The sequence below is a fragment of the Neofelis nebulosa genome, chromosome 1, assembly GCF_028018385.1.
Source record: "Neofelis nebulosa isolate mNeoNeb1 chromosome 1, mNeoNeb1.pri, whole genome shotgun sequence".
Taxonomy (NCBI): Eukaryota; Metazoa; Chordata; class Mammalia; order Carnivora; family Felidae; genus Neofelis; species Neofelis nebulosa.
This window is the reverse complement of record NC_080782.1, coordinates 30,128,292-30,142,735: the sequence shown is the minus strand read 5'-3', so window position 1 is coordinate 30,142,735 and position 14,444 is coordinate 30,128,292. Positions and strand designations below refer to the sequence as shown.

Genomic DNA, 14,444 nt, shown 5'->3' with positions numbered 1-14,444 from the left:
GTGTCTGGTGGCTGAAGAGTACACAGTGATAGGTGTTAGGGTTTAAATTTCCTGAAAACTTCCAGAAAGCCTTAAAGTAGAAAGAAAAGGTGATCAAAATATTCAGATTGTAGACAACTAATTTGTTTTTTTTCTTGATTGTGTTTTTTATTTACACGCTTCCACACAGTGGCCAGATCTCTGCATTTAAAGATCCGTCTTCCTCAGTTCCACCTTTCATATCAAATGGAGTCAGTGTGTCTTCACAAACACCTATGCCAACACCACAGCAGACCCAGAGAAATGAACCCAGGGCTCAATTACCAGATTCTTCAGATTCTGTGAGGCAGATGCTCCAAGATGAAATGTTTAAATTAGTTCAGGTAAGTACATATCCATATAAATAAGTAAATCGACATGTGTGATACATATGTAAGGGTTTGAAATATGAACAAACTGTTAGAAACTAGAAACGGACAAGTTGAAATTAAGTTGCAGGGTTTCTCTGCTTGGGCACTCAGTGCTCCTGTATTATTTTTTAATAATTGGAGGGAACCTGTATTTTTTTAACCTGTGGTGTTTCCCTACTGGTGTGTTTCATTAAGTACAAATTCTTCTATTGGGCTTGAAGGACCCACAGCCAGTTTTTACCTTCCCTCTTTTCCCATCATACTCTCACGGGTCCAGTGGTTCCCAGAGTGTGGTCCCTGGATCAGGAGCATCAGCATCACTTAGATGTTAGAAATACAAATTCTCAGGCCCCCATTCCAGTCCTGTTGAAATCAGAAGCTCTGGGATGGGGCTCAGCAAAGAGTGCTTTAAGTCCCCTAGGTGATTCTGAATCATGCTAAAGTTTGAGAACTAACACACTCACCTGTCCTCATTATAGCTGCTATTAATTTCCCTTGCCATTTAAGCCAGTGTTTGTGCTAGTGGTTCCTAGGCTTTTCTGCATCCTGAAATCACCTTGTCATCTTAAAAAATACTAATCCCCAGATAATCTGATTTCATTGCTGTGTGGTGTGGCGTGGCCGTGGGGATTTTTAAATGCTTCTCAGGTGATTCTAATGTGCAGCAGAGTTTATCAACCACTGGTGCATGCCTTTGCCTCTCACGTAGTCAGCCTTTCTATGGAATTCTTCATTCTTCACCTGTTTGCTAATCTTTGCTTTTTTTTCCTACTGAAAACCTGGTCACAACACACTCATTTTAGGACTTCTTTAATTATCCTCATTTCATCCCATCAGATCACTACTTTATGGTCCCCGGGATGTTTATGTAAACTGCTTTATAGATAGTCCCAAGTCTCATTATGATTTTATATTTCCAGTTGACAGCTTCTTGAAAGCGGGGAGCTATTCTTTTCTTCCTTTAAAAAGAATCTCTCCCAGCTTAGCTTCCTGCTCAGCATTCTTGGGTCTGACAGATAGTAAGACAAAAGTATGACTGTTGTGGGAGTGCTTGGGTGTGGCTCAGCCGGCTTAGCCGACTTTGGCTCAGGTCATGATCTCCCAGCTCTGTGAGTTTGAGCCCCATGTCATACTCTGTGCTGACAGCTCAGAGCCTGGAGCCTGCTTTAGATTCTGTGTCTCCATCTTTTCCTGCCCCTCTCCTGCTCATGCTCTGATTCTATCTCTCAAAAACAAACAAACAAACAAACAAACAAACACTAAAAGTATGACTGTTGTGAAATACTCAGATGATTGTTGTTGATTCTTTAGATTCTTTTCATTATATTTTAAAATGTTTAAATTTTATTCTAGCTGCAACAGATCAACTTCATGAGCCTAATGCAAATAGTAGGATCATCCTTTGCCAACCTCCCAGATACACATCAACTTCTACAGCAGTCTCAGCCTGTTCGTTTGGTGGGAAGCCAAGTATCAAACCCCACAAGAGGGAGTAGTGATGTTGATGACACCAGTAGAAATTTTAAGGAGAAATCTTTTATTAAGCCACAGTCCATGGGAGAGTATACCAGAGAGCCTGGTGAGAAGAGTCCACACTGCCATAAAGGAATTGTGCAGGACGATCAAAATAGTAATGGAAATGTGCAGGTAATACATTTAAAAATGTCATTAAAAATGGTTCTAGTAGTTCAGTTGTTGGCTTTTTGTGATTTGAGCAAATAACTTTTTATTTTTTATTTTATTATTTTTTTTTTTTTTAATTTTTTTAGCGTTTATTTATTTTTGAGACAGAGAGAGACAGAGCATGAACAGGGGAGGGTCAGAGAGAGAGGGAGACACAGAATCTGAAACAGGCTCCAGGCTCTGAGCTGTCAGCACAGAGCCCGACGCGGGGCTCGAACTCACGGACCGTGAGATCATGACCTGAGCCGAAGTCGGACGCTTAACCAACAAGCCACCCAGGCACCCCTGAGCAAATAACTTTTTAGCACTTATTACATTCCACCCCCTTCAAAACACATTGAACATCATTAACAAAATAAGACGTTTGTAATATATTCTAAACTTACATAATAGCTTTTTTTCTCTTCTAGAATATACCACATGGGAGTATTCCTTTATGTGAGTCAGAAGGCCCACCTCAGAATACAGGATTAACTCCAGCATCTCAAAGCTTACCAACTCCTGCACTGTCTTCAGCTCCTGCTGGAAGTACTGCCCTCTACCTTTTGTCCCCATCTTCTGCCATTCTGAAGACACCTAGACTAATCCCAGCTGCAAAAACCTTCAGGCCTGGTGATGGTTTTCCTTTGCTTCAGTTTCAGCCTAAGCATGAATTTAAGCCCCTTTCCTTCCATACAGGAAGAGCCCCACAAGTTCCCTTCAGGCCCCCGCCACAGCCCAGAGAGGCTTGGGGATTATCTGATTCCTTCCAGCCTCCATTGCTACAGAAAGCAATGCACATGACTTCAGTGCCCCATCTGAATTTGAGCCAGTATAATACTGAAGCCACAAAAAAAGTAATGGAGCAGAAGAAATGGGCAGAATCTGTAATTACAGAAATCCCTAAGCGTGTGAACGTGGATCAGTGTGTTGGACATGAAAATTTGACATCTCAACAGGACTCTTCAGTGTTTATAAAACCAGAAAAACTACTTGATGTTAAGCCAGGGTCCCTTGAAATATGGCCTCAGAATTCTTTCGGACTTCCATTATTGCACCTGCAACTTAAGCCTCCTTATATATTTTCCTCTGCCTCAACAGCATCAGTAGCAATTCCCTCAATACCTATGAGAACTGTAGCAGAAGAAAGAAAATACCCAAGGCTTTCATTACTTCATTCATGCCTATCCCCGGAAAATACGGTAATGATTGTGGCAGAGTTATGCAAAAGCAGTCCTGCATTTTTCATACCATAAATCCTATACGTGCAATTACACTAAATTCCTTTTTTTTTTTTTTTTAATTTTTAAATTTTATTTAAATCCAAGTTAACATATAGTGTAGTAATGATTTCAGGAGTAGAATTTAGTGATTCATCACTTACATGTGACACCCAGTGCTCATCCCAACAAGTGTCCTTAATGCCCCTTGTCCATTTAGCCCATCCCCCCACCCAACACCTCAGTTTGTTCTCTGTATTGAAGAGTCTCTTATGGCTTTCCACATTTCTTTTTTAAAAATAATGCTTCTAAAAATTTTTAAATAAAACTAATGCTTCTGTTATTGGAAATAACATAAAAATCCAGTTTAAAATGGTAATTAGGTATTTTAAAGCTTTTGGATCTGTCTTGTATACCAATACTAGAATTTGTCAGACTTTTTCATAGGTATTTCTTCTGCTCAGACAAGAAATAAGTAAAATAAAATGATCGGTATTCTTGTTCATATGGGTAAAGGTGTGTGTGTGTGTGTGTGTGTCTAGAGAAAGGGAGAGCACACGTACAAGTGTGCACACATATATTATTTAACATTCCTAGTAATTGTGATATGATTGCCTTCAAATCTGTTACAGTTTAAAATTGTTAAATAGACCCAGGTCTGTAAGTAGTTGTACATAATGGTGTATTTTTAAAGTAGTTAAGAGGTTGAATGTTTATAAATCCACAAAATCCCCTTTAAAGTTGTAAGCTTTAGTTTATGAAATTCAAATTGTTTACACTCTAATTTTTTAAGTCAGTAGTACTGTCTTAGGAAGGTAATTGAAATTCTCTGGTACACTTTTAATTTTAAGATTTGAAGATAGTACTGGGAAAAGAAATGGTCACTCTTTAGAAGTACTTATCATGCCGCCTGTTTTTCTGAACATATTATGAACAAAAAGGATTAAAGGTACAGAAAAGTAGACATTTTGAGGGGGATTTAAAGAAATTTTTTTTATTAGAACAGTATAATGAACCAAGTTCTATCATCTGACATCAATATTTGTCAACACACTGTTAATCTATCCCATCCATAACCTCTACTTGTCTGTATCCTCCCTGTTCCAAAGAATTTTAAGTCAAATGATAGACATTATGGATTTTATTTATAAGATTTTTAACATAGAATAGAAATTAAGAAGGTGAGGACTTCCAGCTTAGCTTCTGAAGTAGGAGGACCCAGCTGGAATTTCTAGCACTCTAAACTTATTTATTCTTTAAGCTCTAGTTACTCATTTTACAAGTCCAAAGCAATTTGTTATCTTTGACATGTTCTGTCTCTCACATTTTAATTTAAACAAAGGTTTTTCTCAAAAATTTTTAATGTATTACATAATTGAGGTTTATAACTTTAAATTATTATGCTTTATTTCTTATAGTACAAAACCCCACAACTTATTCCCCTTGAGAACCTCATTGCATTCAAACAAAGCCAAGAGAAACTAGCACCTAATTTATTTGAACAAGGCGATTTTGGACACCTTCGGCTTCTAAAGGTCAAAATAGAACCATCTGAAGTGAGACAAGGAAAGGACAGTAAAAAAAGGCAAGTTTTAAGTGGAATTTTATTTGAGACTATCACTTATCTGCAAATTTATTATTAGTTGAAAAAATATAGTTAGAAAAGTGAAAGTTATCTGGTTCAACCTCCCAGCCTGTACACAATTGAATATTCTATTTTCATATCAAGTGTCATGCATTTGAACACGTCTTGTGATGAGGAAAATTCCTATCTTGTGACAGATAAATACTGTTATTTTTTCCATTTTATTAAGGAATTCCTTACTGGATTTCTTTTTTTTTTTTTTTAATGTTTTTAACGTTTATTTATTATTGAAAGATAGAGTCAGAGTGTGAGCAGGGGAGGGGCAGAGGGAGAGGGAGACACAGAATCTGAAGCAGGCTCCAGGCTCTGAACTGTCAGCACAGAGCCCGACACGGAGCTCGAACTCACAAACCACGAGATCATGACCTGAGCTGAAGTTGGAGGCTTAACTGACTGAGCCACCCAGGCGCCCCCTTACTGGATTTCTGAGGCGAGAAGATTCTTTTACATTTTTCTGTAACATGAGTAGTTTTATTTTGTAGGATAAACATTTGGCGTCTCATGCAATATTCCATGTACTATCTAATACACTGAAGTAATATTGTTATTCATCTTACCATATCCTCCAGATTCTTACGTAAGGAGCAGGGGGGTAAGTGATGTGACTTGTTTCAGGACACTAAGAAACATGCATGTAAAAAAGCAAGGCTGTGACTTCTAATAAAGAACATTTATAATGTTTTATTCATAATGGGTATTCAAAAATGTATTGACTGGTAGGTTATTACTGAGTCCAGAAAATATTTTTAAAATTTCACATTTATCAGACCCTAAAATCTGATACCAGTGCCCTTTTTCCAGAAATAGTTCCTTCCTTCTATCTTTTTCAGGTATTCCCTCTTCAAAGTAAGTCTTCTTCTTGACTTTTTTGGGCCTTCTTTCCTCCTTGCTGGGATTTCAAGGTCACTTAAGTGTGCTTAACTTCTTCAAAAGGGTCAGTGGAGGTATCCCATAGGGCTTCTGAGGTCAGCTTAGAGTCTGCAGAAAAGAGAGTTTGAAAATTACCTAAAAGGTATGACTCTGACCTGAGATTCCAGAAAAAGTTCAGTAGTTGAGGAACTAGAAACAGCTTTCGTGTGTCCCTGACATTTGCTTATATTTGCTTGTGTTCTAGCAGAGTATCCTGATAATTTAATTATATACCATTGAAAATAATTTATTAACATAATTTTGATAACTGTCTCCCTGTATAGCATGATATAAGTAAAAAACTGATGTTACTAAAATAGTAAAAACATATTTTATGCTATTTAACAGACAAAGACGACGAGCTGAGAAAGAGCTGCAAGAAAAAATATCAGAGAAGCTAAGGAGAAAACCAAGTGTGGCTTTCCAACCAGAGAGTTCCATTGTTAATGATAATGATTCAGAAATAGTTATGAAATCCAAGGTACAGAAAAACTGCTATACTTTCTTCCCTGCTTTGCATGTACACAGAGTTTGGAATGTCTCTGTGGCTTATCTAGTCTTCTGATTGCCGAAGCTTCTGATTGTGACTAGGAGAATCTTTACATCATTTAAGATGTGAAGCAGATACATAAACCTTGCTGCATCCCTTCATGGAACAGTGGGCATACAGTTGCAAATGGGAAAAGTAAGTTGGTGGTAAATCAAAAACTATAGTGTAGAGCATCTGCCGGTGTGACTTTCTTATATTTAATCACTCCTAGCTTTTTTCTGTGATCTCTTAATGCATACCATATATGTTCTTTGGGTTGCTCCTAATACAGTTTAATCTCTTTTAGATGCCTCCAGCATTTTCCACACATAGGTTTGTTATGTAACCTATATATTTAAGTCAGATCTTTTCAAACATTCCTTCTAACTTTGATGACTGTTTACTTATTTTTGCAACAAATTAAATAAACATGAACAGTTTTGTTTATAAGGATTTTTTAAAAGCACGCTTCACTAAGTCCTCAAGAGCATGTGGGGATGCACTTAGTAAAAATGTTGACTTCCTGAGCAGTTTTGATACGGTGGGTTACTATATGAGTGTTAAAACTGCTCTGCAGTAGAGAACATTGCAGTTTAGTAACTGCATTAAATTAGTAATGTTCTTTTTTATTGTTGGACTTGTGAGTTTTGTGAACTCCTTCGTAGAGTTACTTGGATAGAGTAAATAAATATTTCTAGGATAGGATTCAAATCTATACCTAAAAATTCAACAATTCTCTTAGTTATTGAATGTTTGCTTCCCCCCACCCCCGCTGCCCCCCAAATAATGAATGTATTTGAGTTACAAGATTGATCATTTGGGTATTCATTTAGGAGCAACAAGAACATGGTGGTTCCCAGCCTTTGGATGATTTTGACATTCCTTTTGGTATGTATAAGCACGATTAATGTAGTATCTCAGTTCAAAGTTAAAATCAGCTTTCTAGAATTATGTGTATAAAAATGAGACAATTATTTTCAGTTTATCTTTGACAAGATTGTGTGTGTGTGTACGTGTGTGTGCGCGTTGTGTTTTGATGTGTTATCCGGTAGAGCAGTGGTTGACAAACTATGGCCCACAGGCCAGATCCAGACCATGCCTGTTTTGTAAATCAAGTTTTATTGAAACACAGCCATGCCTATTTATTTACACATTGTGACAGATTTTGCACTGCAGCAAGGTTCACTTGTTGCAAGAGGAGCCACATAGAATGCAAAGCCGAAATATTTATTATCTGGCCCTTTACAGAAAAAACTTCCTGATCTCTACCGTATAGCAGTGCAATTAATTAGAATCTCAAATAAGATACTAATATATAAGGCCTAAAAGGAAATTATGGAAGAACATGCCCGTCGAATTCATCATAGAAAATACATGCACATTAAAGTAAGGAATCTGTTCAGAAAAGAGTACTTGTTTAGAAGATAGTAAATTCTCTTCTTTCTTTAGTTGGTCAGTTTACTTCTTGTCACCAAATGCATGTATTCCCCAGGGCTTTCTCCTTAGTAATTTTCATACACACAAACGGTCACTCTCAGGACTTCAGCTACACTCAAATGATACTCCAAGACACATCTACCCTCCCTCATCTTTCTTTTCTACTTTCACCTTAAACTTAACATGTCCAAATTTTAAACTGGCATCTTGCCATTAGTGATGTCACCATTCACTTGATTGGTGAAGATTTTTACCTTGAAAGTCACCCTTGGTTTACCCCTCACCTTTGTTGTCCCACTCCTTCACTCAGTCCTTGATGTGGTCCTCCCTCTCTTTGTTGATATCACTGCCCTGCATCAAGCCTCTGCGTGCCTAAACCAAGCAGTTTTTTTTTTCTTAACTGACCTGCTTGCTTAGCTTGCTAATCCGTTTAGCATTCTTTCCCACTCGTCTTAAAACTAGTTTCTTTTTCATTCTTAACAGTGGTTTGGGTTTTTTTCTTTTCTTTCCTTTCTTTCTTTCTTTCTTTCTTTCTTTCTTTCTTTCTTTCTTTCTTTCTTTCTTTCTTTCTTTCTTTCTTTCTTCTTTTGGCTTTGTGAAGGTAATACTTGTTCACTGAAGAAAATTGAGAAAATACAAATAGGAATAGGAAGAACATTAAAATCTACCCCCCCCCCAAATCTCCCATACATTTTTAAAAAGTTTATTTATTTTGAGAGAGAGAAAAAGAGAGAGAGGGGGAGAGACAGAGAGACAGGATCCCAAGCAGGTTCCACACTGTCAGTACAGAGCCCCATATGGGACCTGAATCCACAAACTGAGATCATGACCTGAGCTGAAGTCAGACACTTAACCGACTGAGCCACCCAGGTGCCTGTCTCATAATTTTTCTGTTTAGAGATAGCCAGTGTTAATATTCCCCCAGGGTTTATTTTTTGAATGTCCTTACTCACATATATCTGTAAATACATATATACATATATACATATGTATACATTTTATTTATATACGTTTTTTATATTAGATATTCTACAATGTCATTTTAAGTTTATTTATTTTGAGAGAGCGTAAGCGCACGCAAGCAGGGGAAGAGCAGAAAGAGAGGAGAGAGAGAATCCAAATAGGCTCCGTGCTGTCAACAAAGAAACCGACATGGGGCTTGATCTCACGATCTGTGAGATCACGACCTGAGCCAAAATCAAGAGTTAGATGCTTAACCTACCGAACCACCCAGGCTCCCCTCTACAATGCCATTTTTAATGACTGCATAGTATTCCCATGGATGTGTGTTGTGTGTATTTCAAACAACAATAATTCTCTACTTCTCTGACACCAGCTGGTGTCCTATAATTCACATCAAGTCTGACAATAACCCAGAGTTAACACAGATGTCACAGATTAGTGGCTCAGTCCCAAAAGACTGACCAATTCAAGCTATCAGCTACAAACAGGTCCCTATACACCTGCATTTTTGTCCAGGCAACTACAAATTCAGGTATTGCCATGACTCACCCTCCAAGTTTACTAATTTGCTACAGTGATTCAGGAACTTAGAGAAATGCTTTACTTAAGGATTACAGTTTTATTATAAAGGATACAATTCAGGAATAGCCAAATGGAAGAGATGCATAAAGGAAGGTATGGGGACTGAAGGCACAGAGCTTCCATATCCTCCCTGGATATACCACTCTTCCAGCACATCCCCTTGCTCATCAATCCAGAAGCCCCCTTAGCCTCATTGTTTCAGGATTTTTATTGAAGTTTCATTGTAAAGGCATGATTGATTACATCGTTAACCATTGGTGATTGAACTACATCTCCAGCTGCTCTCCCCTCCCCGGAGGTAGGGGTGCGGTGGGGTTGATTATAGTTCTAACCCTCTAATCATGTGCTTCGGCCCTTTAGTGACCAGCACCTATCCTGAAGCTATCTAGGGGCCTAACAAGAGTCACTTCATTAGCATAAACTCAGATATAACGACAGACACTCCTATTACTCACGAAATTCCAAAGACTTAAGGAACTTCATGCTTAGAACCAAGGATGAAGACTGTGTGTGTGTGTGTGTGTGTGTGTGTGTGTGTGTGTGTATTAAGTAGGCTCCGCACCTAGCACGGAGCCCAATGTGGGGCTTGAACTCATGACCCTGAGATCAAGGCCTGAGCTGATATCAAGAGTCAGGACACTTAACCAACTGAGCCACCCAGGTGCCCCTATATGTATGTTTATTATACTACCATGTGCCATAATTGATAATCTCTTATTCTTTTTTTTTCTTAATTTTTTTTTTTAATGTTTATTTTTGAGAGACAGAGAGAGACAGAGTGTGAGCAGGGGAGGGGCAGAGAAAGAGGGAGACACAGAATCTGAAGCACACTCCAGGCTCCGAGCTATCAGCACAGAGCCTGACCTGGGGCTCGAACTTACAGGCTATGAGATATGACCTGAGCTGAAGTCGGTGGCTTAACTGACTGAGCCACCCAGACACACTGATAATCTCCTATTCTACTTTGTCTTCCTGGATGATCTCCCAGGAAAATCCACATCTAAACCCAAACTCCCATAATAGAGTTTGGATTTTGATTCTACTTGCTGCTGAACTTCTCCACTTAGGTGGAAATTAACTCAAGTGCAGCATGTACAGTCTCAATTTGTTATCCCTCGCCACCAACTGGTTTGTTCTCCTAATTCTCCATCTTCATTTGTGTCACTACCAACTCAACCCCAAAACATTGGCTATCTGAATTCCGTCTTCCCTTGCCTTCTCAACTAGTCAATGAGCAGGTCTTCCCTATTTTACTTCCTTCTTTTTAAGTTTATTTTTATTTATTTTGAGAGAGAGACAGAGAGAGAGAGAGCAAGCAGGGGAGGGGCAGAAAGAGAGGGAGACAGAATCCCAAGCTGACCGCACAGAGCCCGATTTGGGGCTCAAATATACAAACTGTGAGATCATGACCTGAGCTGTGGTCAAGAGTTGGATGCTTAACTGACTGAGCCACCCAGGTGCCCCTTTACCTCCTTTGTAATTTGTAAATGTGTCCTCTGGCCCCCACTCCTCACCATTGCTAGAGGTTCTTATTTGAACTATTGCAGTGCCTTCATCTATCTGATTGTCTTCACTTTTATCCACTCCAATCTACGGTCCACACACTGGCTGGGGTGGTTTTTCTAGAACATCAATCTGACCATATCATTTTCTTGCATAACATTTTCTACTAGATCCTCATCAGCCAGAAGAACATCTAGGTTTCTAGACTAGACACACAGAATCCTCCACAGTTTTGGTTTTGAATTCACTGAGCTGCCTTTGAGAGTTAATGTAGGCATCACCTCATTCAAAACGTCCATATTAGGGGCGCCTCGGTGGCTCAGTCAGTTATGCTTCAGACTTTGGCTCAGGTCATGATCTCTCAGTTCATGAGTTCGAGCCCCACGTTAGGCTCTGTGGTGACAGCTCAGAGCCTGGAGCCTGCTTCGAATTCTGTGTGTCTCTCTCTGCCCCTCCTTCCCCACTCATGCTCTGTCTCTCAAAAATAAATAAACATTAAATTTTTTTTAAAAAGTCAATTTTGATAACATCTGGGCACCTCATACCTCACCTCCTTTGAGTTAGGTTCTCTGCTTTTGGATATGTTGGCTTCTCAATGATTGCTTTCAATGTTTTGTTATATTTAAGAAATGCTACAAAATGATATTAAAACTTCAGCTGGATTGCATTTCATGGCCTGTGTAAGAAAGAAAGCTGTAGAATGTCAGGATGCAAGTACAAATACAGACCCAGGTAAAATACTATTTTACTTTAATTTTTAAAATTCATATATTTTTTGCAACAGTGCATATGTCTAGATTTTTTTCTTCAAAACAATGATTTAAAGTGAATTTTAAGTGATGTGATAGTAGTTACTCATCCCAGGTTCTTGTCTTCAACCCTGGTGTATACTTTACAAATTTTAAACTTAAAAAAAATATTTTAATGTTTATTCTTGAGAGAGAGAGAGACAGAGACAGAGCATGAGCAGGGGAAGGGCAGAGCGAGAGAGGGGCACAGAATCTGAAGCAGGCTCCAGGCTTTGAGCTGTCAGCACAGAGCCCAATGCAGGGCTCCGCTCATGAAACTGTGAGATCATGACCTGAGCTGAAGTCAGATGCTTAACCAACTGAGCTGCCCAGGCACCCTGACAAATTTTAAACTTTAAAATTTCACTTGAATTTATGGTAACTTAATTAATACACAATAGAAATTTTTGTTCAAAATACCTTGGACTACATCCTAAATCAGTAGACACAATGTTTTGAATTTGGGTTCTCTACGCTATTAATTGCCTTCACTGGGATTTCGTGCCTAAAACTGAGAGACCTGGGGCTGTGGCTGGTGAAGCTGAGTCAGGAAGAGGACTAGGTTGGATTTGCTGTGGAAAGGGCATACGTAACTATGTCCAAGAACAGAGGAAAGAAAAGTTGAAGGACCTATTATTTGGAATTTTGCCTGACAAACTTCCTCATTAGTGTAAGTGCTCCGACCTTTGTGCTGTCGCAATTCTTTTCTATGATATGTAGGAAACAGTTGCTCTTAACTGTGTTCAGAACCTTGCAAGTGCTTTTTTAAATCTCTAATTTAAGTTATTATAAAATAATATTTATTGATATGGTTTCAAAATAATATATGATCATTATAGAATATTTGGATAATGTAGCAAGTTATGTAGAGGATGAAATTAACTGTAATCATGCCACTTAGAAGTAACATTTTGATGATTTTTCTTTCAGTCTTCTTTTGCACATTTTACATAGTTTGGTACAGTAGATAGTACAGGTGTCCTCCCTCTGTGTCTGAACTGTCATCTTCCAAATATTATTACTATCTTCCCTGAGAATTTAACCCTTTGTGGGTCCCAGTGTTTGTCTTTTACCCAGATACCTTTGGACACTCTCTACTCAGTCTCTTTAATATATTACTCAGTATTTATCTACATTATAGTTCAAACATACATAGTGTATACATATATATATGTATATATATATATATGTATATAGTATATGCACTGTAGCATATACTTATAGTATTTATTTGTGTTATACTATATATTTACTTACATTATAGCATATACTATATGTTTGCAGTATAGCATCTGTATTCTATGGTCCCCCTCTGGACCCCCCCCTGCATGCATGGTCCCCCCATGCATACAGATATGGTCAGTATTATTGCATATTGCACACAAACTAATGGATTAAATGAACATTAGTTAAGAAGTGATGTTCAAAATGCTTTATATTTAGTAATCTTTGATGGATAGTTATTTAAATGTTTAAGAAGTGTTTACTAATGTTTGGCAGTATTGGATAGGCTGGAACACCTTTTTCTCCCCCATTTAAAAAGTTTCCTGGTATTTGACTATGCAAATTTTTTTAGAATGGATTAGATTTGGATAACAGAAGTTACCTATATTTTGGATCCTTTGCTTTTCACTTTGATGTCTGCTTATGCCAAACATTTATGTCATGAAAAAGTACTTTGTAAACATATTCCTTCTTCCAGCTGTGTCATAAAATATTTAACTAATTCTTTAAAACTTTTTTTAATGTTTATTTATTTTTGAGAGAGAGAGAGACAGAGACAGAGATTGTGAGTGGGGGAGGGGCAGAGAGAGAGGGAGACACAGAATCCGAAGCAGGTTCCAGGCTCTGAGCTGTCAGCATAGAGCCTGACACAGAGCTCCAACTCACAGACTGAGAAATCATGACCTGAGCCAAAGTTGGATGCTTAACCAACTGAGCCACCCAGATGCCCCTAACTAATTCTTTATTGTTGAATGTATTAGGTGGTTTCTAGTATTTTTCTCCTATAAATAATGCCTCAGTGAGTATCTTCTCATATATGAGAGGTGTTTTTTTTTTTTTTTGTCATCATGTTGATTTAGCTCTTTTATCTTTACTCATCTGACAGGTCATGAAAATGCATCTTACTATTTAGTTTTTCTTTCTATCTGAATGAGGTTGAGCATGTAGAAGATGTTTTTTTGATGCAAATGGTGAATACACACTTGGGAAACATTCTTAAAAGTTAAAGCCTTTGCGAAAGCCTTGAAGGTAGTTTGTTGCTATGTAGTCTTCTAAAGCTGGCAACCTGTTTGCTAGAAGTCTCTTATCATGCAGGTATCAGGCCCAGGGTAAATAATAATAAAATCTGAAATTATCGTTAATTTTTAAAAACTAAATTCGTAAGCTGTCTACTACCTTTAATACATGATATCTAAAAATCTGCGTTCATGTATTTAATTTTTGTTTGTTAATTTTTTTCTGGTTTTTTTCTTTTCACTTCAAATCTCCTCGTTGACTACAAGATAAAAAAGCTGCTTCTCAAGAAGTTGTTTATGAATGTTGTAAAAATGAACAAATCATTTCTTCCATATCAGGTGTGATTTTTTCTTTTTTCCTGCTAATAGCATTGCTACTTAAAGATTATGTTTTTGTGATGCCAAAACAAGAGTTACCGCCATCCATAAAAACAGGAATAAAACCAATCAATTGAATCCATAGAGATAGAATGATAATTTAAGTATTTTCACTTTCCTTTTTTTCTAGGTTTTTGGTTGTCATATGGTTTAAATTCAAGCCTTGGCACCAAGTTTCTAGTATTCAATAAAATGAGAA

At 37.8% G+C, this 14,444-nt stretch overlaps 1 protein-coding gene across 10 annotated transcripts in view; it reads left to right on the top strand.

Moving 5' to 3' along the window:
• Positions 1-14,444, top strand: part of CPLANE1 (ciliogenesis and planar polarity effector complex subunit 1) — a 139,051-nt gene that overhangs the window by 80,210 nt on the left and 44,397 nt on the right. For 8 of the 10 annotated variants that reach the window (XR_009258178.1, XM_058717773.1, XM_058717757.1 and 5 more), the window contains 8 exons: positions 170-362; positions 1,743-2,036; positions 2,483-3,253; positions 4,690-4,856; positions 6,174-6,306; positions 7,188-7,242; positions 11,467-11,571; positions 14,135-14,206. Coding sequence is in view for 9 of the 10 variants with exons in the window: in XM_058717773.1 (XP_058573756.1) it covers positions 170-362; positions 1,743-2,036; positions 2,483-3,253; positions 4,690-4,856; positions 6,174-6,306; positions 7,188-7,242; positions 11,467-11,571; positions 14,135-14,206 (1,790 nt within the window). In the remaining variant the exon portion in view is untranslated. The remainder of the gene's footprint in view (positions 1-169; positions 363-1,742; positions 2,037-2,482; positions 3,254-4,689; positions 4,857-6,173; positions 6,307-7,187; positions 7,243-11,466; positions 11,572-14,134; positions 14,207-14,444) is intronic. The other 2 variants (XM_058717803.1, XM_058717766.1) reach the window with 1 other exon arrangement.